Source organism: Hyaena hyaena, unplaced genomic scaffold (assembly GCF_003009895.1).
Source record: "Hyaena hyaena isolate Hyena2069 unplaced genomic scaffold, ASM300989v1 scaffold_311, whole genome shotgun sequence".
NCBI classification, from domain to species: Eukaryota; Metazoa; Chordata; class Mammalia; order Carnivora; family Hyaenidae; genus Hyaena; species Hyaena hyaena.
In genome coordinates, this window is record NW_024080944.1 from 1882776 (window position 1) to 1909987 (window position 27212).

Sequence of the window (27212 nt, forward strand, 5' to 3'; positions counted from 1 at the left end):
ATATAGCATGTGACTCCTGATCTCAGGTTCAAGCCCCATGTTGATGGTAGAGTTTACTTAAAAATAATAATAAAAGACTTTTTTAAAAAGTCTATTTATTTATTTTGAGTGAGAGAGAGAGAGAGAGAGAGAGAGAGAATGAGTGGGGGGAGGGGCAGAGAGAGAGAATATCAAGCAGGCTTTGTGCTGTCAGTGCAGAGCTCAGTGCAGGACTCAAACGAATGAACCATGAGATCATCCACCTGGGCTGAAATCAAGAGTCCCCGGGGGCCCCAAACAGACTTAAAAAATATATATTAGGGGCACCTGAATGGCTCAGTCAGTTAAGCCTCTGACTTTCGGTTTCAGCTCATGTCATGATCTCAGTTTGTGGGTTCGAGTCTTGTGTCAGGCTCCATGCTGATAGTGCAGAGCCTGCTTGGGATTCTCTCTTCCCCTCTCTTCTGGCCCTCATCCCTCCCCTCAAAATAAATAAACTTTAATGTTAAAATATTCGTTTGATCATTTATATCTCCACCAAATAATTTCTTTCATCAGTATTTTCAAATTCTTAACAAAACTGCTATATGGTAATTTGATAATTTTTTAAAATTCATATAAAGATTCCTCTAATATTCTAACATTTTGCTAAATGACTTCCTAAAATTTGTATATTACCAGGCCAATTTACCTGGAATTTCTGTTTTACCATTTTTCTATTTTCTTATTTTGTTCAATTTTCTCTATATTTATTTATTTATTTTTTACATGAAAAAGTTTATTTTTTCACAGGACACTGTTCCCTAGCATGGGGCCCCGAGTTACTTCCCATGAGTCCCACAGCAGCCAGTGGCCTGGCCACGGCTCACACAGTTCTGAGCAATGGCCAGCACTTTGGAAAATTCACCTTCCCTCTGGCGTAGGCTGGTGGGGATGGGTGTTTTAATTCGGGTCCCCACAGGGTTCCCATTGTCCTCAATTAGGACCACATTGTTAGAGTCAAACCTGGGGCTCATCCGGGGACCAGGCATGCGATGCCCCACAATGAGTGCCTTTTTCTTCTGCCCCTTGATGGCCAGCAGTATCTGGTCACCCACCTTGCCCACCCCATTCTTGTTATAGACGTGGATGCAACGAGGCAGGCGATGGTATGGGGTGTTCCCCAGGGCACTGTTGTCCACCACGCGCACGCGTGTCATCTTCTGAATGGCATCAAGGCTCCCGGTGGTGCTGAAACTGCACTGGCTGAGGGCTCTGCCTGCACGGGTGAAGGGGCCCCGGAGCCCAGCAAAGAAAGCCATGGCAAATCCGCTCTCGCCGCCCCGAAATATCCCGCGGCGGGCCTCCCTGGCCCAGCGCCGCCTTCCTCCCCCACGCGGCCTCTCCACTGCCAATTTTCTCTTTATTTTTATATATTCCTCCACTTGCTAACCTTTGTTTTAACTTTGGGAGGTGAATTCACTGTTACATTCCATTTTATTTATTTATTTATTTTGAAGTTTATTTTTCTAGTAATCTCTACACCCAGTGTGAGGCTTGAACTTAGGACCCTGAGATCAAGAGTTGCATACTCTTCCAACTGAGCCAGACAGGCGCCCCTCATTCCATCTAAAATTTTTAAAATTTTATTTTATTTTAAAGAGAGAAAGAGCATGAACGGGGGAGAGGGCCAGCAAGGGAGAAAGAGATGGAGAGAGAGAATCTTAAGCAGGCTGCAAGCTCAACATGGGGCCCTACATGGGGCTGGATCCCATGACCCTGAGATCATAACCTGAGCTGAAATCAAAGAGTTCCATGCTCAACCGACTGAGCCACTCAGGTGCCCCTCCCTTCATTGTATTTTAAAATAATAAAAGTATGGGGTGCCTGGGTGGCCTAGTCGGTTAAGCGTCTGACTTTTCGCTTAGGTCATGATCTCGTGGTTTGTGGGTTCGAGCCCCGCGTCGGGCTCTGTGCTGACTGCTGGCACAGAGCCTGGAGCCTGTTTCAGAGTCTGTGACTCCCTCTCTCTCTGACCCTCCCCTGCTCACGCTATCTCTCTCTCTCCTAGAAATAAATAAAAATATTAAAAAAAATAAAATAATAAAAGTACATATATAACTTTGACTACATCCCATATATATGTGTATTTGTATGTATAAATAAAATGATAATTTCTTCTTATTTTTAACAGTTGCTGTTTAGGTTTCTGCTTTGATTTAACAACTTTTTGTGAAAAGAATTGACAAGTGGGTTTCATTCATTAATTTTAAGTTTTATTGCACGGTGGCCAGATACAATGGTCTATCAAATTTCTGCTCTATAAGCTACAGTGATATTTTTGTTTTCCAGTATGACAATGGTCTGTAAATGTTCCATGAATGTTTTTGGAGAGGGGTTATTCTGTTTCTAATGTACTCAGTTTCAGAGTTAAATTAACGTGAGGAAGGTTTTCATTTATGGCAGTGGGCAGAGATGGGAAATTGGTTACATATGGGAAATTAATCACATGAGTAAACACATAAAGGATAATGGAAGCCAGGACATCTCGAAGACTGTTTAGCTTTGAAATCGACTGTTTAGCTTTGTCAACTATCAAAGTGCCTGCATCATTTTGCATTTCCTGTAACAATGAATGAGAGTCCCTGTTGCTCCACATACTTATCAACAATGTGGCATGTCATCTTTTTGGATTTTCGCCATTCTAAAAGAAGTATAGTGTAATTCCTTATTGACAAATGATTCTGAGTATCTCTTCATATCCTTCTGTATACATCCTTTGGTGAGGTGCCTGCCCACTTTTTAACTCAGTTGTTTCTTATTGTTGTTGAAGACAATTCTTGTTATTATTCTTTTTATATTTTGGATACAAGTCTAGGTAGTCAAGAACTTCTTACCCAAAGAGAAGTCTGGGTTTTGTCCTTAGTTCCTGGTAGGTAATCTCTACACTATTAGACTGTCTTGCCTGATAAAAGTGTTTAACAATATGATTTAGGGTGGAGGCTTTGAGCCTTATCAACAATGAGACTTAGACTGGGGTGTTTGGGTCACATCAGCTGACCTACCGAGGGACTGGAGACAAACCAACCACATGAACTGCTAGTCAGGTTTAGGTGATTGAACCCCAAAAAAGACTCCAGACACCATAGCTCACGTGAGTTTTCTTGTTGGCAATACTCTGTGCAAAGCTGTCAAGCATCAATACTGGGGAAGGTAACACTTTCCGTGTCTCCATGGGAAGAAGACAACTAGAGGCTCCACACTGGTACTTTTCTGGACTCTGGCCTATGTGCCTTTTCACTTGACTGGTTATTTTTTACATTTTAGGGAGAGAGAGAGCGAGAGCGAGTGTGCATGAGTGGAGGAGGGAGCAGAAGGAGAGAGGGAGGGATAGCAGAAAAGCAGGGAGAGGGAGGGAGGGAGGGAGAGAGAGAGAGAGAGAGAGAGAGAGAGAATCTCCATGCTGAGCATGAAGCCCAACACAGGACTCAATTCCATGCCCCTGGGATCACGACCTGAACCAAAACCAAGAGTTGGACACTCAACCAGCTAAGCCACCCAGGTGCCTCATTTACTTGAATGGTTTTAATTTGCATCCTTTAGCTGTAATAAACCATAACCATGAGTAAAGTATCTTTCAATGATTTCTGTGAGTCTTTCTCAACCTACCAAACCTGAAGGTAATTTACAAGACCCTTGAACTTGCAACTTCTGATACTCAGAAGTAAGGATAGCCTTTTGTGCACTGCCCCCTAAGTTTGCAATTAGCTGACTTTGTAAAGGCCTTTATCAGATATGTGTGTTTTGCTGTTGTATCTAAAAAGGTGTTGCCAAACCCAAAGTCATCTAGGTTTTCTCCTTTTCTTCTAGAAGTTTTATCATTTTAAGTTTTACATTTAAGTCTATGAATCATTTTGAGTTAACTTTTGTGAAAGATGTAAGGTCTGTGTATAGGTTCATTTTTTTGGGATGTAAACTTCAATTGCTCCAGCCTCACTGACTGAAAAGACTCTCCTTTCTCCACTGAATTGCCTTTCCTCCTTTGTCAAAGATCAGTTCACTATTTCTGGGCTCTGTATTCTGCTCCATTGATCTATATATCTTTCTTTCACTTATCCTCTACTGTCTTGATTACTGTAGCTTTCTTAGTAAGCATCAAAATCAGGTAATGTAAATCCTGGATATTGTTTTTTTGAGCCAGCTTGAGTCTGTCTTTTAAAGGTATATGTTAATGTGTTCATTTTTATTCTCACGGATGATAAGGTGGTCTTACATTCTATCACTCTTATTATTCTTGCGGCTCTTTAATATTATCTCTTTATTTTCTGCCCTTTGCTAATAATACTGTAGATATCTTCTTTTTCCTAATAACACCATAAATATTGTTCCATTGTCTTTTTGCTATTTAGTAGTAAACAGAGACCCTTTGATTAGTTTTATTTCCAGCTTTTGTAACAGTCTCCTTTTCACTTGTTGCCTGGATGCTTACAGCGTATCTTTTAAACCTCACAATTTTCAACCTGATATATCTAGTATTCATATAACAGTGAAATCCTTTAAACTATAAACTAAGTTTTTTTTAAGTTCAAGGATGTTGCCCTTTTTTTTGAAGTTCTATATCCTTTCTTTTTTTTTTAGACTTTAAAAAAATAATTTAGGGGCTCATAGGTGCCTCAGTTGGTTAAGCGTCCGACTTCGGCTCAGGTCATGATCTCACAGTTTGTGGGTTTGAACCCCGTGTTGGACTCTGTGCTGACAGCTAGCTCAGAGCCTGGAGCTTGTTTCAGATTCTGTATCTCCCTCTCTCTCTGACCCTCCCGTGCTCACGCTGTCTCTCTTTCTCTCGGAAATAAATAAAACATTAAAAAAAATTAAAAAACAATTTATTTATTTTTTAATTTACATCCAAGTTAGTCAGCATATAGTGCAACAATGATTTCAGGAGTAGATTTCTTAATGCCCCTTACCCATTTAGTCCATCCCCCCTCCCACAACCCCTCCAGCAACCCTCTGTTTTCTATATTTAAAAGTCTCTTATGTTTTTCCCCCTCCCTGTTTTTATATTATTTGCTTCCCTTCCCTTATGTTCACCTGTTTTGTATCTTAAAGTCCTCATATGAGTGAAGTCATATGATATTTGTCTTTCTCTAATTTTGCTAATACCCTCTAGTTCTATCCATGTAGTTGCAGATGGCAAGATTTCATTCTTTTTGATTGCCAAGTAATACTCCATTGTATATATATACCACACCTTCTTTATCCATTCAAAGAATGTTGTCTTCTATTTCACTTTTCATTATTGCTTCTCTTCTATTTATTATTCTTTTATTCAGGAATACTATTCATCTACACATTGATTCTCTATGTTCCTGTCATTTTCATCTTTTTTTAATGTTTATTTGAGAGAGAGAGTGTGTGAGTAGGGGAGGATCAGAGAGAGAGGGAGACAGAGGATCTGAAGCAGGCTCTGAGTTGCCAGCAGAGAGCCTGATGATGGGCTTGAACTCACACACTGAAAGATCAAGACCTGAGCAAAAGTTGGACACTCAACCAAGCCACCCAGGCACCTCTTTGTCATTTTCAACTTTTTGATCTTTTTCTATTGCTGCATTTCAGAAGACATCCTCCAACTTCTCTTCCACATCACTGACTTGATTTTCACACTATCTTTTGACCCCTTCTTTGTGAATTTTAAGAGTATACTGAATTTCAGTATTTTTATGAGTTTTGTTGAGTCCTGAAGAAATTTTAAAACACAGAAAGATACCAAGAATGATTCAGGAACTTTTGCATGAGAAAGAATGAAATCTGGCCATTTGTAGCAACATGGATGAAACTTGAGGGTGTTATGCTGAACGAAATAAGTCAGGCAGAGAAGGACAGATACCATATGTTTGCATGTATGGGGGATTAGGAGGAACTTAACGGAGGACCATGGGGGAGGAGAAGGAGGAAAACAGTTGGGGAGAGGGAGGGAAGCAAACCATGAGAGACTCTTGAATGCTGAGAACAAACTGAGGGCTGATGGTGGTGGGGAAGAGGGGAAGGGGGTAATGGGAATGGAGGAGGGCACCTGTTGGGATGAGCACTGGGTGTTATATGGAAACCAACTTGACAATAAACTATTTAAGAAAAATAAATAAGACTTTAAAAATTAAAAAAAAAAAAAAGAACTTTGCCATCATCCATATTTCCTCTAGCTCAAGGGCCCTGGAGTCAGTCTACAGGAAATCAAATGTGAGACCTCTCTCTTACTACTTGTATGATCTTAGGGAAGTAATTTAAACTATTTATGTAAATTTTCTTGGGAATAGTCATTTAATTAGATTTAATCAACTAATTCATGAGCAGTTTTAATACAGTATCTTGTATTCAATAAATATGTAGGTATTATTACTATAATCTTTGCTGATATCTTGATTGGTTCTCTTATATTTCAATCTGTTGTCTTTAACATCCCATTTCAGATTCATTAAAGAACTTTGAGAAGAAAGCAAATACCACCTAATATCTTGTTTGTTCCAAGTACAATTTTGCTCTTGTGTGTTAGGTATAAGATTTCTTTATTCTGCAGTTTCTTAATAAGCCCATGATGGCTTAAAGAAATTATCAATTATTTGAAGGTTGAGAAAACTATCCAGGTTTGGTGTTTGCTAAGAAAAAAGTTAGATAAATTCTAGTTGGTTTCTTCCCTTTACTATCCACTTAGGTATTATCTGACTTTTAACTCTCAGTTCTTTATTTGGAGAAAAGATTGATTCATACAACTCTTAGTCAAAAATCTGGTGAAAAGCAGTCACATAGTATTGTGGCTCTCGTGTATTTTGGAGATTAAGGATCTCTTTGAGGGTCCATTAAAATTATATACTTTCTCTCCAGCACACAGAATTCAGTCTGTCATGCCTTGAAGTCAATATGTGGATCCTAGGTTAAGGACCCCTTGATTTACCATTTGCTCTGATGAACTAAGGAAGGCTCTCCTGATCCTGTTGCCTGGTTATGTAATGTATATGACTAGCAGTTTCATTCTGGATACTTTGAAACAGGACATAGTTCTTCCCTAATCAAAAGCAGAGCTTGGAGGGGCACCTGGGTGGCTCAGTCGGTTGAGTGACTTCGGCTCAGGTGATGATCTCACAGTCTATGAGTCTGAGCCCCTCATTGGGCTCTGTGCTAACAGCTCAGAGCCTGGAGCCCGCTTCAGATTCTATGTCTCCTTCTCTCTCTGCCCTTCCCCCACTTGCACTCAAAAATGAATGTTTTAAAAAGTTAAAAAAAAAAAAAAAGGCAGGGCTTGGGGCACCTGGGTTAAGCATCTAACTCTTGATTTTGGCTCAGGTCATGATCTCACAGGTTCATGGGATTGAGCCCCGCACCAAGCAATACATCTGACCTTGCACAGACAGTGCAGAGCCTGCCTGGCATCCTCTCTCTCCCTGGCTCTCTTTGTCCCTCCCTCCCTCTCTCACTCTCACAAAATAAATAAATAAACAAACAAACCGAAAAGAGGCAGGACCTAACTAAGAGTTGTTTAAGCTGGTGGCTGGTACAAGAGAGTTCATTAAACTATTCTCTTTACTCTTATACATATGTGAAATTTTCCAAAAGAAAACACTTCATTTATGTTTATTTAAAGTAGGGCCTGAAAAAACGCAGACCAGCCCCATGGATTTTCTCCTCTCTGCTCCTTCCTATTATTATTCCCTTTACATCTGAAAAATGCACCCAAACAAGTTCACTTCTGCCTTTACAGAACTGCGGTCACCAAGGGAAGTAGAGAGGTAACGATAAGAGAGATGGGAGGGGGAGAAAGAGCCCTGGATGCTGCAGATAACAGTTGCAACACACTGTGGGTAGCTGCCAAGTTTCTGGTTGGCAAAGACCCTACTTCCTTAAGTTGTAGGTATGCAACAGAGATGGGTAGAAAAATCTACCTTTTTCCTGTCGGTCCTTGCTACTGGCTCAGGAATGTCTTTACTTCTACTGACAGAAAATCCTCTTAATGCCTGATATATCTTAATTTGTATTTCTAGTTGTTCATTCTATTTATAACTCTGCTGCTCTGTATATTTTCACCTATCTGACCATGGGATAACAGAAGAGATTAAGTTGGGTCCACTAGCTAACTGCCTGCTAAGCCCAGGCTTCCCATAGTTGAATTTTTGAGGTTAAAAGGTCCTATAATAATCTGGCACATGTGCAACCTGGGAACAAGAGATATATGGAAGAGATAGCTTCTGATCTACTCTTGCTTCCCTTAACACTCACACATACTATAATTTCACATATATAGAAATATTTATTGGGCGCCTGGGTGGCTTAGTCAGTTAAAGCATCTGACTTTGGCTCAGGTCATGATCTTGCAGTTTGTGAGTTCGAGCCCCACATCAGGCTCTGTGCTGACAGCTCGGAGCCTGGAGCCTGCTTCAGATTTTGTGTCTCCCTCTCTCTCTGCTCCTCCCCTGTTCACACTCTGCCTCTCTCTGTCTCTCTCTCTCAAAAATAAATAAAAATTAAAAAGTTTAAAAAAAGAAATATTTATTGATAGTATTGATATAGAATAGACCATAGAAAAAAATAAAAGTATTATTTTCTCTCAAGGAAGCTCTAGCCCAGATTAACAACACTAGAAACTGACAACAGATGTAAAGTTTAAACAGAAGCATTATAGAAACCAATTACAAATATTCAAATTCCAGGGCACCTGGGTGGCTCAGTTGGTTAAGCATCTGACTCTTGATTTCAGCACAGGTCATGATCTCACAGTTTGTGGGTTCGAGCCCTGTGTCAGCATAGAGACTGCCTGGGATTCTCTCTCTTCTCGCTCTCTTCCTCTCCCCTGCTCATGCTCTCTCTCTTTCAAAGTAAATAAACATTAAAAAAAAAAAAAAGAAATATTCAAGTGCTTCCACAATAAAGTGCACATGATAAAACTTAGAAATTGGTGAGCTAGTATGCCAATTATAAGAGACACTCTCAAAATAAACTAAAAAAACACGTTAGCATACAAATTCTATTAAAACCAATTATGAGGTAGATTTAGATTACTTAGAGGTATGGTTCTTTAAATCCCCTCTGCTCTCATCAATAATATTCTGTGTTAATAATCAAAGACTTCTTGAGAAAGATATGAACATAGAGCAATGTGTTTTAAAAATCTGACCACCAACCTGAAAAATGTGATTTGTTTTTTATTTTATTAGAGAGAGAGAGAGGGGGGGGGGGAAAAAGAGAGAGAGAAGAAGAGAAAGAGAGAGAGAGAGAGAGAGAGAGAGAGAGACAGCATGAGCAGAGGGAGAGAGAGAATCCCAAGCAGGCTCAGTGCTGAGCATGGATGGGGGGCTCAATCCCATGACCTGAGCTGAAACCAAGAGCTGGACACTCAACTGACTGAGCCATCCAGGTGCCCCTGAAAGATGTGATTTGAATTGTCTCTACCACTTGGGAAATTAGTTAGTGGTTCTGAGCTTCAGTTTTCTCATCTCTAAAATGGGCATAATAACAGTACTATCTTTGTAAGGAGGTTGCAAGGATTATATGAAATATCAAACATAAAGAGCTTATTAGCACAAGGGCACCTGGCTGGCTCAGTCGGTAAAGAATGCGACTCTTGATCTGGGAGTTTTGGGTTTGAGACCCACATTGGGTGCAGAGATTACATTAAAAAAAAAAAAAAAAAAAAAGCTTAGCACAATTTTTGCAAATAGCACTTCAACACATAACAGACTTTTTGTAATAAGTAAATTGGCTTCTTCATTCAGGGTGTTAATCCCTTGAAAGTACTGAGATAAAACAAGTAACTAAGGTCAAATGGTACTTTGGACAAAAAGTAAAATCAAGAGAAAAAAAAATCCCAGAAATAAGTAAATTAGAGACCAAGATCCCTCAAAAGTTCTAAACAAAATTTTAGCCAATTGAATCCAAGAATATATAAAGAGAAAATATATCATGCCTAACTGGAGTTTACATCAGGAATCCAATGTTGATTTAATATCAGAAATTTTTACAAAAAGAAAATCAAACATGTAATTCACTGTATCAAAAGAATTAAAAAGAAAAACTACACTATAAATACAGAGAAGGTACTTGACAAAATTCAACAACCATTTGTGATAACAACTTTCAGCAGGCAAGGAATAGACACGAATCTTTTCAATGTGCTTAAAAGGAAACTGCTGAAAACCTATAGCTAAAAATCATACTAAATAGTAAAAACTTGAATGCTTTCTCCTTAATATTAGGAATAAGACAATGACGCCCACTTTAATTACTTCAACACTGAAAGTGCAGTAAGTCATGAAAAAGGAAAAGAGACATAAAAATAAGAAAGGAATAAGTAAAACAGACAAAATGTAGGTCTATGTGGAAAATTCTATGGAACCTATAACAATTTACTTACACCGAGTTTATTAGCAAGATTTAATAGCAAGGTCATAGGCAACAAGATCAATATATACAAATCAATTGGAGGGGCACCTAGGTGGTTCATTTAGTTAAGCACCTTGGTGCCTCTTAGTTTTGGCTCAGGTCATGATCTAACGGTTCAGGGGATGGGGCCCCACGTTGGGCTCTGGGTTGACAGTGCAGAGCTTGCTTGGGATTCTCTCTCTCTCTCTGCCCCTCTCCAGCTCATGTTTTTTCTCTCTCTCTCTTAAAATATATACATTTTAAAAATCAGTTTTATGTCTATATTATAGCAATTTAAAAATCAGATATTGAAATAAAAAGATACAATTTATAACATGAAAAATATAAAGTAATTAGCAATAAATGTAACAAAATATGTCCAAGGCCTATATAATGAAAACTACATTTTTCTGAGACAAGCTACAGAAGAAATAAATAGTGGACAGATAAACCATGCTTATAAATTGGAAGATTCAGTATTGAGATATCATTTGTTTCCAAATTCACCTAGAGATCCAACTTGATTCCAATCAAAATCTCAACAGGCACTTTTGTAGAAATTTACAAACAGATTTTAAAATTTATATAAAAATGCAGAAGACCTAGTATAGCCAACACAACTTTGAAATAGAACAGCGTTGGAGGACTTACACTGCCTGATTTCAAGACTTTAATATACAGGTAAAGGAGAGTTTCTCAGTGTTGGTGCTCCTGACATTAGGGACTGGCTAATTCTTTCTGATGGGAAACTGGCCAGCACTCTGTAGAATGCTGAGCATCATCCTGACCTCTACCCCTATCAAAGGCAAATCGTTCCCCTGCCAGAGTTCTAACAATCTCAAACATCTCCAGACACTGCCAAATGTCTCATGAGGAGCAAAATTTGCCCTTTGTTGAACTACCAAGCTACATGAAGAAGTGTGCTATTGATATAAAGATAGACATTTAAATCAATGAAAGAGGCAGTCTCTCCTCTGCTGTCCTGCCAACCACTCCCTTGTGGTATATTCAATAAACTTCTATCTCCTTAAAGTGCACGAGCAGGTGAGAGGCAGAGAAAGAGGGAGACAGGATCTGAAGCAGGCTCTGCATTGACAGCTGAGAGCCCGATTCGGAGCTCAAACTCATGAACTGGAAGATCATGACCTGAGCCCAAGTCAGATGCTCAACAGACTGAGCCACCCAGTTGACCCCAAACTATTTTTTAATTGATAAATTGCACATTAAAATATAAAGCATGTTTGTGCCTTAAAATTTACGTTAAGAAGATAAAAGGGCAAGCTACAGGCTGGGAGAAAATATTTGTAAAATATATATCTGATAAAGAACTTGTATCCAGAATAAGACAATAATCTGGCAAATAACCCAATAAAGAAAAGTGGGCAAAAAATTTAAACAGTTGCTTCACCAAAGATATGCTTGTGGTAGGGCACCTGGGTGGCTCAGTTAAGTGTCCGACATCAGCTCAGGCCACGGTCTCATGGTTCGTGAATTTGAGCCCCACGTTGGGCTGTTTGCTGTCAACACAAAGCTCGCTTTAGATCCTCTGTCCCCTTCTTTCTGCCCTTCCCCTGCTTATACTCTCTTCCTCTCTCCCAAAAAGAAAATAAACATTAAAAAAAGAAGAAGATATGCTATGGCAAATAAGTATGTGAAATAGTCATTAACGAAATGCCAATTAAAACCACACTGCAATACCATATAAGCCCACTTAAATAGCTAAAATAAAAAAAGGGCAACCATACCAAGTGCTGGCAACTAGGATCCTAGATGTTGCTGATGGGAATACCAATTTGTATAGACACTTTAGGAAACATGTTTGGCAATTTCTTACAAAGTTAAACATACACTTACCAGATGACCCAACAATTCCATTCTTAGGTATTTACCTTAGAAAAACAAAAACTTGGGGTACCTGGGTGTCTCAGTTGGTTAAGTGTCTGAGTCTTGATTTCAGTTCAGGTCATGATCTCACAGTTCGTGAGAGCCCCATGTCAGGCTCTGCAGAGACAGCATGGAGCCTGCTTAGGATTCTCTCTCTCCTGCTCTCTCTGGCCCTCCTCTACTCACTGGTACTCTCTTTCTCAAAAATAAATAATTAAACACTTTTTTAAAAAGAAAGAAAAGTAAAAACTTACGTCAACACAAAAACTTGTATTTGAATGTTCATAGCAGCTGTATTCACAAGAGTCCACAAGTGGAAAATAGACCAATGTTCATTAACTCGTGAATGGATAAACAAATTGTGGTACACCCATACAATGGAATACTAATCAGTAATAATAAAGAACTACTAATATACACAACATGAATAAATCTCAAAAGCATTATCCTAAGTAAACGAATCCAGATACATATGGTATTAAAAAAATACCCAAAATTATTCTATATAGCTAAAAATAATTTTCAGTAGATTTTTGTGGTTATGTAAATCACTGGCACTTAACTACCTTTTGTTATTTAACTTACATGTTTAGTCTCCTTAAATCAATTATAAACCTTCTGCCATAGGGGTTATTATGTGGTGTTGTTTTTTTTTTTTAAGTATTTATTTCTGAGAGAGAGAGAAAGAGAGAGAGTGTGACTGGGGGAGGGGCAGAGAGAGAGGTAGACACAGAATCAGAAGCAAGCTCCAGGCTAAGCTGTCAGCACACAGTCCAATGCGTAGCTGGAACCCATGAACCATGAGATTGTGACCTGAGCCGAAGTCAACCACTTAACTGACTGAGCCATCCAGGTGCCCCCATAGAGGTTATTGTGTATCTCTGCAGGGCATTTCACAATACTACTACACATTTTTACATCAATGCACAGGCTCCATAATTCTAGTTCAATACAACAAGTGGAATGTAGTACACATATTACAAAAGAGTCAGAACACTTGGGTTCAGATTGCAGCTGACTACATGGAGCAACCTGTGGTAAGTCATTTAATCTACAGGAGATTTGCTTTCCTAATTCATTAAACTGAAAAGCATTGGGATAAAGTGCAGAAAGAGTATTGAGGACCATGGAGTGGTACAATCAGTAATCCCAATGTATGTGAGGCCATAATAAGAATAGAAATCTCCTGAAGAGCAAAGGGCCAAAAAGTCACACTTAAGCTTGATTTTTCAGAAGAACCACAGACTGAGAACGTGGGGGCTCATGAGCCTTCCTAAAAGTTACTTACAGGGACAACTGGTTTGTAACAGACAAGTAATCAAAGAAGCATCCATTTTTGATCCAACATAATTTTCTCCTATCATTGTGAACAGGATTCAACAAGCACCACACATAGGGAAAATTAGCTGTTTCAGACTGATATAAAACAGGTTAGTTTACTCTACTGATGTATTATTCCCACAGTAACCTATTTCAGTAAAAGAGAAGTCACAGGTTCTGATATTTGGTATATGAAACTGGCTGAGAATCTACAATTTGTGGAATTATGAATGCCTATAAAATCAAAAGCCAGAATCACTCAAGGAATTACAACATGTCAGGATTGAGAAGCTTCATTAGGGATTTCCTGTGTACCTACCATGTGTCAAAAACATGCGCAAGTTTACATATTTTATCATTTAATCTTCACACTAACCCTTACAAAGGAGCTATTTTAGAGATGAGCTTATTATTCCTGTTTTAGAGATGAGAAAATGGACATTCTGAAACACAGTTTAGTAGCTTGTCTAAGCAGTCACCATTAGTATGTGACAAGACTAAGAGTCAAATTCAGAGCTTTTGATTCCATGTCCTCACCATGACTTAAAACCTATTACCACTATATAAGAAGTCCAGCTTCCAACTATTGAAGCTCCCACAATTTCTAGAAAATAGCAGGCATAATAATTTTTGCTTTTCTTCCAAGGTAGACAGGAGGCAGCTATTATCTAAGGCAGGCAGGAAACAGGTATTACCTCCAGCTATCAGATGGGGAAACTAAAACTCAGATATAAAGTGATAAAGCACATTTCTAAATCATGGCATTCCTACCCCTTTCTCTGTATTAGCATCCACTGATATTCATCCTGATAATGATGATGATGAAGAAGAAAGGATGGAGGAAGAGAGAAGAATGCAATTACAAGACCAAGTGATTTCATCCTTTGAATAGCCCACAGGTATTTACTGAGTATCTATAAACGTTGTCAAGCCAGTGCTTGGCACTGGGGATCCAACAGTGAATAAAATAAACACGACACAGTTCTTACCCATAGGAAAGTTTTACCCTACTGAGAAGATACTGACAACTAAATGGACAATGTAAATATAGTGCAGTAATGCAGAAAGAGGATAGCACAGGGTGCCAACACAGGGAGAAGCAGGACAACTAAACCCAGAGATTTAGTAGGGCTGCAGGACATCCAGTTACATTTGAATTTCAAATAAACAATGAATACTTTTTCAGTATAAGTATGTATACCAGGGGCGCCTGGGTGGCTTAGTCGGTTAAGCGTCCGACTTTCGCTTGGGTCATGATCTCATGGTTCATGGGTTCGAGCCCCGCGTCGGGCTCTGTGCTGACTGCCAGCTCGGAGCCTGGAGCCTGTTTCAGTCTGTGACTCCCTCTCTCTCTGACCCTCCCCTGCTCGCGCTGTCTCTCTCTCTCTCCTAGAAATAAATAAAACATTAAAAAAAAAAAGTATGTATACCAAATACTGTCCTGTGTTTTTATTTGCTACATCTGGTACCCTAGGTAGGGATGGTATGTAGAAAAGTATCTCACAGGAGATAATACTTAAGAAGAAAACTAAATTGTTACTTGCCCCAACAAATTAGGACTCTGAAAATGTTTATGGCCTTGTGGCAAGGATCCAAAACCTCCTAACAGCAGCCAGTGAGGAACTGAGGGGTCTTACCAAGAGCCACGTAGTAAGCCATCTTGGAAGTAGGTCTTCCAGCCGTAGTCCAGCCCTTAGATGACTACTGCCCTGGTCAGCAGCTTGATTCTAATTCATGAGGGCCCTTGAGGCAGAATCACCTTAGGCAAGCCACACTGACCCTCAGAAACTGTGTGAGATATGAAATGTTTGTTGTTTTAAACTGTCAGGTTTTATGATATCTGGTTATGTGGCACTAAGTAAGTAATGCTGTGCCTACTAGAGGTGTTCTGCTTCCTGAAATAATGGGCCTACACTAGTACCCCATCATGCTCATTCATTACTTAGAGCAGCCACAATTAGTGTGGGTGGCCTTGGCAAAAATGAGGTGGTGGATCCAGAAGGGCCACAGCTGTGACTGTCACTTAATTACACCTCCCATCAGGAGGAGATCTGAATGGTGTATTTCCATGGCTGCCACAGCATAACAAAAGTTTATTAAGGACAGCATATCCTTCTGGAACAAAAGAAGATCTTTCTAAAAGAACACAACAAAAATATTTCTCTGAGTGCATCTCAATCACTTGAGAGAACTATGTAAAAACAGAAGGAAAAGCAAAATAACAGAGTAAAGTAACAGAGCAAGGAAAAATCCAGGTCTTGGATTAGGTATGGTTCTCAGCTTGATTTCATGTATGCTAAGAATCAATACTACTCTCCCACCAGGCAAACAGTTTGCTCCTGGGTACATTGTGTTGACTCTCCCATCCAGAAGGGAATTTCTGAAACTTAAAGATAGTGTACACTGAAGAGCTGGGAACTGTGGTTAATCTACTATTCCAGAAATTTTTTTTTTAATGTTTTATTTATTTCTGAGAGAGAGAGAGAAAGAGTGAGCAGGGGAGGGTCAGAGAGAGAAGGAGACACAGAATCTGAAACAGGCTCCAGGCTGTGAGCTGGCAGTCAGCACAAAGCCCAACATGGGGCTCGAACCCATGAACTGTGAGATTATGACCTGAGCCAAAGTCGGATGCTTAACCAACTGAGCCACCCAGATGCCCCTAATCCAGAATTTCTAAGAATGGCTTCATGAAACAATTTGAGTGTTAATAAATTCCATAAATTATTCTTTTCTAATAGATCAAGTTTAAGTTCTTTCCAACTATCTAATGTGAACAGAAAAATCTCAGAGAAAGACATATCTCTTTTTATCCCAAAACACAGGATGAGTTGAAAGGGACTGGGTAATAAGTATAGAACCCAATATGACTACAGGGAGATGTCAGAAGTTTTCTTTAACCATAGCCCCCAGACTCAGCCCTTGGCTTTATAATAAAGTTCTCTATGCAAATAATTTCAGAGTTCATGCTATTATGACATATTTTTACCCAGGCTAGATCAATACGAATAAGACTAGTATGTTAGAATCCTTTAAGTTCTGTGTTCCAGATATATCAGATGTCACTTTTTTCCTTATGGCCTGCAAAACAGTCACAATTATTTACAAGACCCCCAATTCAATGTTCATAGAAACTGAGAGAAGGACATTGTCTTAACAGACTTACATCTCCAGGATAGTTAGTTCACTGATCTAAATAAAGCCTTATCTAACCTGTGTTTTCTTGAAATTTTTATGTCACTTAATATTTTTAAGTATTTTACTTTAAAAATATCCAATTCATTTAAAATTTACCTTGGTATACTAGTCCTAGATATTAAAAGAGAAGAGAGAACACAGCAATCAAAACAAATAAAATCTAGAGTATCTTTGAATTCGAGTAGCTAATATTATAAAGCAACAGTTCTTCAGCTGTTTTTCTCCAGAATTAGGTACCAATTCTTGCTTTGATTGAATATAAAAATTGATACACATATTAAACAAAGCCCTGAAGTTTTAGGTCCAACCCCCATGTATTTTCTCTATGGCTATGCTAACACATATGGTTAAGATTTTCCAATGACTTGTATCTAATCTTTCTTAACAATTGTTGGTTCATCGGGGTCTAAAGATCTGGAACCAAAAACCAAGGAAAGCTTTAAAAATTGGCCAGCAAAACCATCAACAATTTCTCGAGGATTAGCTATCTTTTCTAACTAAACAATACACTATATAAAATTTTGTGATCCAGGGGTGCCTGTGTGATTCAGTTAAGTGTCCAAATTCATCTCAGGTCATGATCTCACCCCTCATGAGTTGGAGCCCGATATTGGGCTCTGTGATGACAGCTTGGAGCCTGGGGTCTGCTTCTGATTCTGTATCTCCCTGTCTTTCTCTCTGCCCCTCTCCTGTTCATGCTCTCTCTCTTAAACATAAATAAACATTAAATTTTTTTTTTTTAATTTTGTGATCCAGAGTAGAAAAAAGCTGAGAAGAAAAAAAACCCACTCATCACAAAATTCATTAGAATCATCTAGGATAATAGTTGCCACTCAGAAACTATTTCATTGTTCCTAATCTCTCTGCCTCCAGCTTTCTTTTCTTTACTTAAATTTTTTTTTAATGCTTATTTATTTTTGAGACATAGACAGACAGAGCGTGAGCAGGGGAAAGACAGAGAGAAGGAGACACAGAATCTGAAGCAGGCCTCAGGCTCTGAGCTGTCAGCACAGAGCCCAATACGGGCTCGAACTCATGAATCACGAGATCATGACCTAGGTGGAAGTAGGAGGCTTAACCAACTGAGCCACTCAGGTGCTCGCCCCTCTCTGCCTCACCTTTCTTTCCTCATATTTGGAACTTCTTTTATTTCTTCCTCATAAAACATCATTTTTCTCTAGTTCTCTTAATTCATAAATAATTACTATATAATGTAGAATTTCTTATGTCACTGATTATCTTGAGAAAAAGTTTCACTTTGAAAAGTTCATTAACAACAACTTTCTCTAATTCACCTCAAATACTCCTTTGTAAACCAGAGCCAAAGTTGGAGGGAAGGAGACAAGTGGAAACTCCAACAAAATTTGAAAAGAGAAAAACTGACAGCAGTTTGTCACTGTTTCATCTACTCAATAAACAGATATTAAGCCCGAGTCAGGTAATGTTTTAGGTACAAGTCCTACTTTGTCTCAAGAGCCTACCATTATAATTTTATCTTAAAATACTAACAAAGCTAGTAAAATTACATTTATATCAAATTATTTTAAATATAGTAAATACATTTAAAAATTTAAAAATCAGCTAAATATATTAAATACAATTATACATATACATACACATAGTTGTTTTGGTGGAGAGGTTTAGAATCATTTTGTGCTTTCCACCTTGTTCTAAAGATTCTGACAACAGAAGAAAGGAATCAATTCTGAGAATTACACATATAGCGTTAGAAAGAGGGTACTGGTTTATAAAATAAAAAGAAAACCAAGATGTTAAGAACATTTCAAAGTTATCAAAGCTCTAAAAGTAATATAAGAATCTGTGTAGTGCTTTATAAATATTTTATTTGAGTCTAGCAATGTTCCTGATTACAACAGCCAACAAAGTCTATCCATCTACTTACTTGTTTTTGCCAAAAAACTTAAACTCATTCTCCTGAAAGATTTTCATATCAGAACATATCTTCAATTTTATAAATGAAGTCACAGTGAAATAAAATTCAATTATAAAAATACACTTGACAAAGTCAGGCCAAATTTCACTAGATGTTATATTAAGGACATTACACTAATACTTCAGTCTTATTTCCAGTATTAGGTGTATTCCATTTAAAAAATCCACATCCATGGCCTTGACTCATATAGTATCCTTTAAATGCACATAACACTTCTAATATAATTCTTGAAATTCAGCTCCCTGGAGTGAAACGAAATATGTCTAATACAGAACTGTACACTACAACATTTTATCATAATTTATAGCCAAACCATGGAAAAGATTTTTCACCTCATTAATCATCAGGGAAATGGAAATTAAAACTATAGTGCACTACCACTACACACCCACCAGAATTAGTATAAGGAAAAAGATGAAAAATACTAAGTATTAGCAAAACTATCAGCAATTGGGAATCTTCATATATTGCTACCTAACAGTGTAAATTGGTAGTATCACTTTGGAAAAAGTCATCTGGAAATATCTACTAAAGCTGAAGATATATATCCTAACCAATCCTAGGTATATGCCCTAGAGAAATTCATGCACATGTTCACCAATGATAGGGATTAGAATGTTCATAAGATCATTAACTATAATATCCCAAAACTGAAAACTACCTGAATGCCTAATAACATTAGAATGAATATATAAATTATGGTTTATTCAACAATGGAATATTATATAGCAATGAGAAAGCATTAACTACAACTACATACAAAATGGATGAATCTCACAAACATAATGTTGAGCAAGAGAAGCTAGTCACAAAAAATAAATACCACATGATTCCATATGTAAAACACAAAAACAGAGAAGAATAAATCTATGCTATTAAAAGCCAAGACAGATACAACTTTAAAAGATGAACATTTTTATTTACTATGTAATTTATAAAGAAGAGGAGGAGGAGAAACCAGGTTAAACGTCAGATCCTTAGGTAAACTACATGTCAGATGAGGTAAATTGCTAGATGCAATTTTTAAAACACTGTGTTGGCAACAAATTTGTTTAATACCAATACCCTTAAAGTATGTTTCTGGATCCAAAGGCAAACTTTGGATTTGGCAACTCATGAACATTTATGTTACTTACAAACAAGACAAATTCAAAAAATGAAAACATTTAAGGTGTGAGTTTCAGAACTAAATTCCAAATGGCAATCAAAATTATCTTCTTCCCTTAGTGTTGTGGATTTGAAACTAACCAGTATAGCTGGTTACCAATAGTAAGCAAGATGTCTAGCTCAAGTTAAAGGTGTGAAAAGGTTTCTTCCAGGAGAATACAATGGGCCATGTGGGAATAGGAAACAGAATAATCAGATCAATTCCATTTTAAAAATACAAGTAAATAATAAATCACATAAAGAAAGACCTTTTACTTTCAATACTACTCTACTCTACCAACTGAGTATTAAGGTAATTCACTGAAAGTGAGTATTAAAATCATACTGAAACAAGCCATTTCCTCCCAAAAGAAGAATATCAGTTTATCACTCTTTCATAAGAAACAACTATTTCAAGAACTATAAAAAAATAGATATCATCATGTCATACTGTTTATAATAAAGCAATTTATATGAATTACCAGCATAGAGAATAAAAATTTATTTTTATTCATTTGATTGTGACTCAGGTATAACATACTCCATTATCAAACCTACTTATAAATCTACAACATGCAATCAAAACACAAAGCAAAGTTACGTAATTCTACCTGACCACAATATACATTGTGAAAGCAGTTAACAGGAAGATAAAAGATGTGGTAACCACAGCCTATTTTACAACACTTTAATTTTTTTTTTTTAAATCAGGAACTCTTTTATTTCCAAAAGGTAATTCTTATTTAATTACTTAATATAGCAACCTAACACTAGTATTTAAATAAAGCTTATCTTATAGACAAACACAGGAAGAATACGAGAAAAAAGATCACATGATATAGGTCCTTCAGGAAAAGCAAGCTACTGAAATGAGCAGGTCAATAAAACTATTTGCAGAATGGAATAGTTGTCTATTTTCAGATCATTAAGATATTTTTAAATATCCTGAAACCAAACCCAGATTAAAAGGCAAAGCCAGAACCATTCACTGTGTTTATTAAAATACAATCTCTTACTAAGTCTTGCACAGTAAGAGAGGCCAAACTCACCCTAACATGACCTTAGATTTAGAACCCTGCCAAAGACTTTTTATAGAAATAGCAACCAAATGTTGCTTATACCTACAGTTTAGAGTAATATAAAATAAAAGTTTACTAGATATTTTAGGACAAAAATCATGAAGTAAAATCCAAGAAAGAGCCTATGGGCAAATGTTAAACATACATATCTAAAATATACAAGCTAATTTACTTCTAAGATTTTGAACAGTGAAATAATCTTTAACACCAATTCCCTACCTTTTCCATCTTTCCAACTACTTTAAAAAATTTTTCTTATCAAGAAATAAAGGGCTCACATTCCCTTCTTGGCAGAAATGCACTATTAAGGTCCCTATAGGGAGCCATTCCAGCAACACTTTTTGTAAAACTGTGAATTCCTTCTGTTCCTACTGCTTTGCCCACAAATTCCTTTATTCTTGTTTCCAGGCTATGAAGATCTGTTCAAAAAATGTTACAAAACCTGAAACAATTAGTTTCACTACAAATGTATATACTCTAACCTTAGCTGGTTCCCTGCTGCTACTCAGGGATCCCAGAATCATCTCTTGATTGGAAAGGATTAAAAATGGTACAGAACAGGTTCTAAGCAATAATACTCTCCAAATGAAGAATTTAAAAGATTCTCTCATAACTAAGTGGTATTTGTTCAGGGAATTCAAAGTTTTTGTTACATGTAAACATCAATCAATGTAATCCACCATATTCATTGGCTACAGATACCTCACCATATAATAAAGTACAGAAAAAACATTGGACAAAATCCAACAACCATTCATGATCAAAACACTCAGAAAACTAAGAAAGGAAACTTAACCAGATGGAAGGAGGCTATGGGAAAGCTCTACAGCTATCATACTTGATGCTTACTTTCCTCCTAAGATCAGGAACACAGCAAGGATTTCTGCTCTCACTATTTCTATTCAACTTTGAATTGGAAATCCTAACCAGTGATATCAAGAAGAAAAAGAAATACAAATTGGAAAAGAAAAGTAAAATTGTCTTTAATTGTCACAAATGACATGACAGTATATGCAGAAGATTCTAAGGAATTTATCCAGACTTCAAGTTATATTACAAAGCTATGGTAATCAAAACAGTATGATACTTATGTTTGCACGTATAGGAGGATTAGGAGGAACTTGACGGAGGAACAAGGGGGAGAAGAAGGGCGGAAATGGTGGGGGAAAGGGAGAGAGGCAAACCATGAGAGACTCTTGAATGCTGACAAAAACTGAGGACTGATGGATGTGGGGGGGAGGGGGGGATGGGCATGGAGGAGGGCACTTTGGGGATGAGCACTGAGTGTTATGTAGAAACTAATTTGACAATAAACTATTTGTAAAAATAAAATAAAAAAATAAATGTTAACAACCACAAAACAAACAAACAAACAAACAAAAAAACAGTATGATACTGGCACAAAAACAGACACACAGATCAATGGAACAGAACAGAAAACCCAGAAATGAACCCACAACTATATGGTGAATTAATCTCTGGCAAAGCAGGAAAGAATATCCAATGGGAAAAAGAATGTCTCTTCAACCAATGGTGTTGGGAAAACTGGACAACAATATGCAAAATAATGAAACTGGATCACTTTCTTACACCATACACAAAAATAAACTCAAAATGGATTAAAAACCTAAATGGGAGACCTGAAACCATAAGCATCCTAGAAGAGAGGACAGGCAGTAACTTTTTTTTAATAGTTTTTTTTTTATAAATAGTTTATTGTCAAGTTGGTTTCCATATAATACCCAGTGCTCATCCCCACAAGTGCCCTCCTCCATGTCCATCACCCCCCTTCCCCGCTTCCCAACCCCCATCAGCCCTCAGTTTGTTCTCAGCATTCAAGAGTCTCTCATGGTTTGCCTTCCTCCCTCTCCCCTACTATTTTTCTCCTTCTTCCCCATGGTTCTCCGTTAAACTCCTCCTCATCCTCCCAAACGTGCAAACATATGGTATCTGTCCTTCTCAGCAGACAGTAACTTCTTTGACACTGGCTGTATCTACTTCTTTCTAGATATGTCTCGTGAGGCAAGGGAAGCAATAACAATAAATAAAATAAACTACTAGGACTTCATCAAAATAAAAAGCTTCTACACAGCAAAGGAAACAATCAACAAAAGGCAAACTATGGAATGAGAGAAGGTATTTTCAAGTGACATACCTGGTAACAGGTTAGTATCTAAAATATATAAAGAACTTATACAATTCAACACCCCCAAAAGGGAGAGATATTCCATCATGGATAGGAAGAATCAATATTGTTAAGATGTCAGTTATTCCCAATTTGGTGTCCAGATTCAATACAAACTCAGTAAAAATCCCAGTAAGTGATTTTGTAGATATCAACCAACTAATTCTAAACTTTACATGAAAAGGCAAAAGACTAGCTGACATTGCCACTACTCAACTTTAAGACTATTATAAATCCACAGTAATGAAGACAATTCGATATCAGCAAAAGAACAGGAAAATAGATCAACAGAATAGAAAAGAGGGCCTAGAAATAGAACAACATAAATATATTCAACTCATCTCTGACAAAGGTCAAAGGCAATTCAGTGGAGAAAAGGTAATCTTTTCAACAAATGAGGCTGGAACAACTATACATCTACATGCAAAAGAAAAAAATTAGATACAAAATTACACCTCTAACAAAATAAACTCAGAATGGATCACTGACCTAAATGTAAACAGCAAAATTCCTAGATGAAAAACAGGAGAATATGTAATGCCCTCGAATTTATTAATGACTTTTTTTTTAAAGAAGCCTCTACACCCAATGTGGGGCTTGAAACCATGACCAAAATAGCAAGAGTCACACACTCTACTGAATAAGAAACCCAGGTGCCTGTGGTAATGATTTTTTACATACAACCAAAAAGCATGATCCGTGAAAGAAAAAACTGCTAAGTTGGACTTATTAAAATTAAAAACTTCTTTGTGAAAGACACTGTTTCTCTACTACCAGATAGTGAATGTCAAGTCTTTGTATATTCTCACAAGAAACATTATGTGCTTGTATTTCACTTCTTCTTAAACAAATGGTTATATATACAGTATATTGTTCTGCACTTAATAATGTGTCTTTGTAGATCATTCCATATTAAAAAAACCCTTTTTTAAGTAGGCCTCACACCCAGCGTGGAGCCCAATGTGGGGCTTGAACTCACAACCATGAGATCAAGACCTGAGCTGACATTGAGTAGGATGCTTAAAGTGACTCAGCCACCAGGTGCCCCCATTCCATATTTGTATATATTTTTCCCATTCCCAATTTTATATCTGCAGAGTATTTCTTTGTACATATTGAACACTATTTAACCAATGAACTTAGAGTTTCCAATATTTTGCTACTACATATAATACTCCAAAGATTAAGTCACTTTCCATATTTACCAGCACATCAGTAGAATCAATTCTTAAAACTGGGATTGCTGGGTTATAGGAAATGTGAATGATAAATCAATTACAGTACTGTGAAACTGCTTCCCCTAAAGGCTGTACTAATTTATGCTTCTACCAGCAGTATAAGAGAGCATATGTTAACCTATATTCTTGACAACAGTGTTTTATCAAACTTTTTAATACTTGCCAATCTTACGGAGTCGAAAGTGGTACTCACTGTACTTTCAAATTACAAGTGTTTTATGAATAAGGTACAGTACCATTTCATCTGTATAAGAACCATTAGTTTTCTTTTTCTGTAACTTTATTCATAACTTTCTTTTTAATGTTTATTTATTATTTTGAGAGAGAGACAGAGTGTGAGAAAGGGAGAGGCAGGGAGAGGGAGACACAGAATCTGAAGCAGGCTTCAGGCTCTGAGCTGTCAGCACAGAGCGTGACACGGGGCTCAAACCCACTGACCACAGACCACAAGATGATGACCTGAGCTGAAGTTGGATGCTTAACCAACTGAGCCACCCAGGCACCCCTTATTCATAAGTTTTGCCCATTTTCTAAAAATTGAATTGCTGGTTTGATCTTTCCCTTGTATCACTATATAATATTCCTTCTTTCCCTTTAATACCTTGAGCATCTTTGGCCATTTCTTATTTTCAATCTTTCTTAGATTTAAGAATTCTGAATATATTTTTAGTTCCAAAATAACTTTTTCTATGTTGCAACTGTATCCTCTTGAGAGTTTTCATTCCCTTTTCTATCACAGCTTTCTCTCATCTTTTCCATTAGCTCTGCTTCCACAGGAGTAATCTCTTTGATTATTCAGTGATTCCCTCTTTTGAGTTGCTGAATTCATTTTAATAGGTTGTACTTTTAATAGCCAGAGGCTATTGCAATCTCTTAGCCAGTGGAGAATTGGCAGTCAGTATAAGATCTGCATACTTTAAATTTGATGTGCAAGCAATGAAGGAGCTGGCAAAGTGGAATTGCTCTGCTGAGCTTATAAAGGAACAAGTGGAGGATATATGGCAGACCTCACTTGCCTGCAAAGACATGAGCAATTCATCCCACAAGTGCAACCCTCCTAGCAGCTGCTGATCAGGCAGCTTCCCAGAGAACGGTATATAGCTTGCAGGCAAGTATGGCCTCTTTCCACATGCCAGAAATATCCAAACGTACAGACCACCCAACAGCATGTGCCTCCCAGGTAACTGAGGGATCCTTGATCTTCACCAAAGATACTGATGGACTTTGAACACCATACAAAATGAAGTATGTCACAGTATTTTTACCTCTCATTTTTCTCAATAATGCACAATTACATGATTTATAACAAGAATATACAAATACTCAATCGCTTTTAAATCCTCTACAACTCCCCCGGTTATGACTAAATATAATTATCTTCAGGCTTGTTCTTATTTTAATTAACTATGTAACTTTTATACCTCCAATTCTTAGATGATGTATCTTAAGACAAAAAGCTCAGAAACCCTCCTCACTCTAAATTCCTTAACACTCTGTTCAAAGTTTTAAGATAAGTTCCTTCTACATATACTTCTCAAAGGTTAGACAAATAAAACATTATGATTAAAAGTCGGAGAACATTATGGTAAAACAAACTCTTGCAATTCAGTATTTACTGAATATAATTATGCTAGACACCAAGCTAGATTCTGAGGACAAAAATAGGAAAAAGGACCCTGCACTCAAGAAGCTCAGAGTTTAGCAAAAGAAAAGGACAATCTATAAAGAAATACAATATAATGTAATAAGGACAATAATAAAGTATGTACAGGGTCCAAAGGTTAACACAAAAGACCTGTAGTAACAAGGAGCCACAAAGGAATTCGTGGTCAGCTAGATTCAAAAGAGTAAATAGGAATTTGCCCAGTGGCCAAAGAAATTATAGACAGAAGGTAAGGACATACATTCTTTCTTTCAATAATGTTCCTAGTTTGAGACAGATACTATGGGGATAGATGCTTTGAAATACTTGTCCTAGAGATACAATGATGAATTAAGACAAAGTCTTTGACTTTACAGAATTGGGGGAGAAGGACAAATAAGTAAACTAGTCAGTAAAGTACAGTGTGATAAACACTACAGTAGGGATAAGGAGAGAGTATTAGAGGCTTATAAGCCAACTGGGAATAAGAGCTAAACTCAGATGTGAGTAATGAACAGATATTAGCCAGGTGTACTAAGTGTCAGGAGTGGAGTGGAGTGGAGGACCATGTCAGGGATCATGGAGTGCCAGGCACAGAGAGGTGTGTCCAGAAGGAAAGAAACAGAGACAGAAATGAAAGAAAGAGAGAATGTAGTTCAAAGTGGCAGAAGAAGAGGTAGCTAAGATACAGCTAAAGATAAAAGCAAGAACTCTAAGATGAAAGATTTTTTATTTGATTTTATTTTTTTAAGATTTTTATTTTTAAGTAATCTCTACACCCAACATGGGGCTCAAACTCACAACCCTGAGATCAACAGTCACATGCTCTACCAACTGAGCCAGCCAGGCGCCCCAAGGATCTTTCAAATCAGAGTTTAGACTTTATCTTGAGGGCAATAAGGAACTAGTAAACTAGGTTTTCTTTTTTTTTTAACATAGAAAGACTGTTGAGGTTTGTGTTTGAGAGCTATACTACAGTAAATGAAACAGAAAGAAAGAAATCTGGATGTAAGTACAAAAGTGGTAGTAATCCAGGAAATGGTTTATCATAGTCTGAACTAAGATAGTAGCAACAGAGATAGAGAAAACGGTTGGGGTAGGCTGAAAGACTGAGAACACAGAATGAACAAATCATAAATGATTTGACTGGAAGCAGAAAGAAAATGAATAAAATATGAGACCTCAATTTCTGGTTTGGGGAAAG

At 37.4% G+C, this 27212-nt stretch overlaps 2 protein-coding genes and 1 non-coding gene across 5 annotated transcripts in view; all 3 read right to left on the bottom strand.

Moving 5' to 3' along the window:
- TFDP2 (transcription factor Dp-2) overlaps positions 1–27212 on the bottom strand; it is a 115643-nt gene that overhangs the window by 73635 nt on the left and 14796 nt on the right. The gene's annotated exons all lie outside the window — the stretch shown is intronic.
- Positions 801–1361, bottom strand: LOC120242655 (39S ribosomal protein L14, mitochondrial-like). The gene has a single exon (XM_039248552.1). The coding sequence runs from the start codon at positions 1278–1280 to the stop codon at positions 801–803; it is 480 nt and encodes a 159-aa protein (XP_039104483.1). The 5' UTR covers positions 1281–1361.
- On the bottom strand, positions 26785–26857 carry TRNAN-GUU. Its single transcript has one exon. It is a non-coding gene; the product is annotated as a tRNA-Asn (tRNA).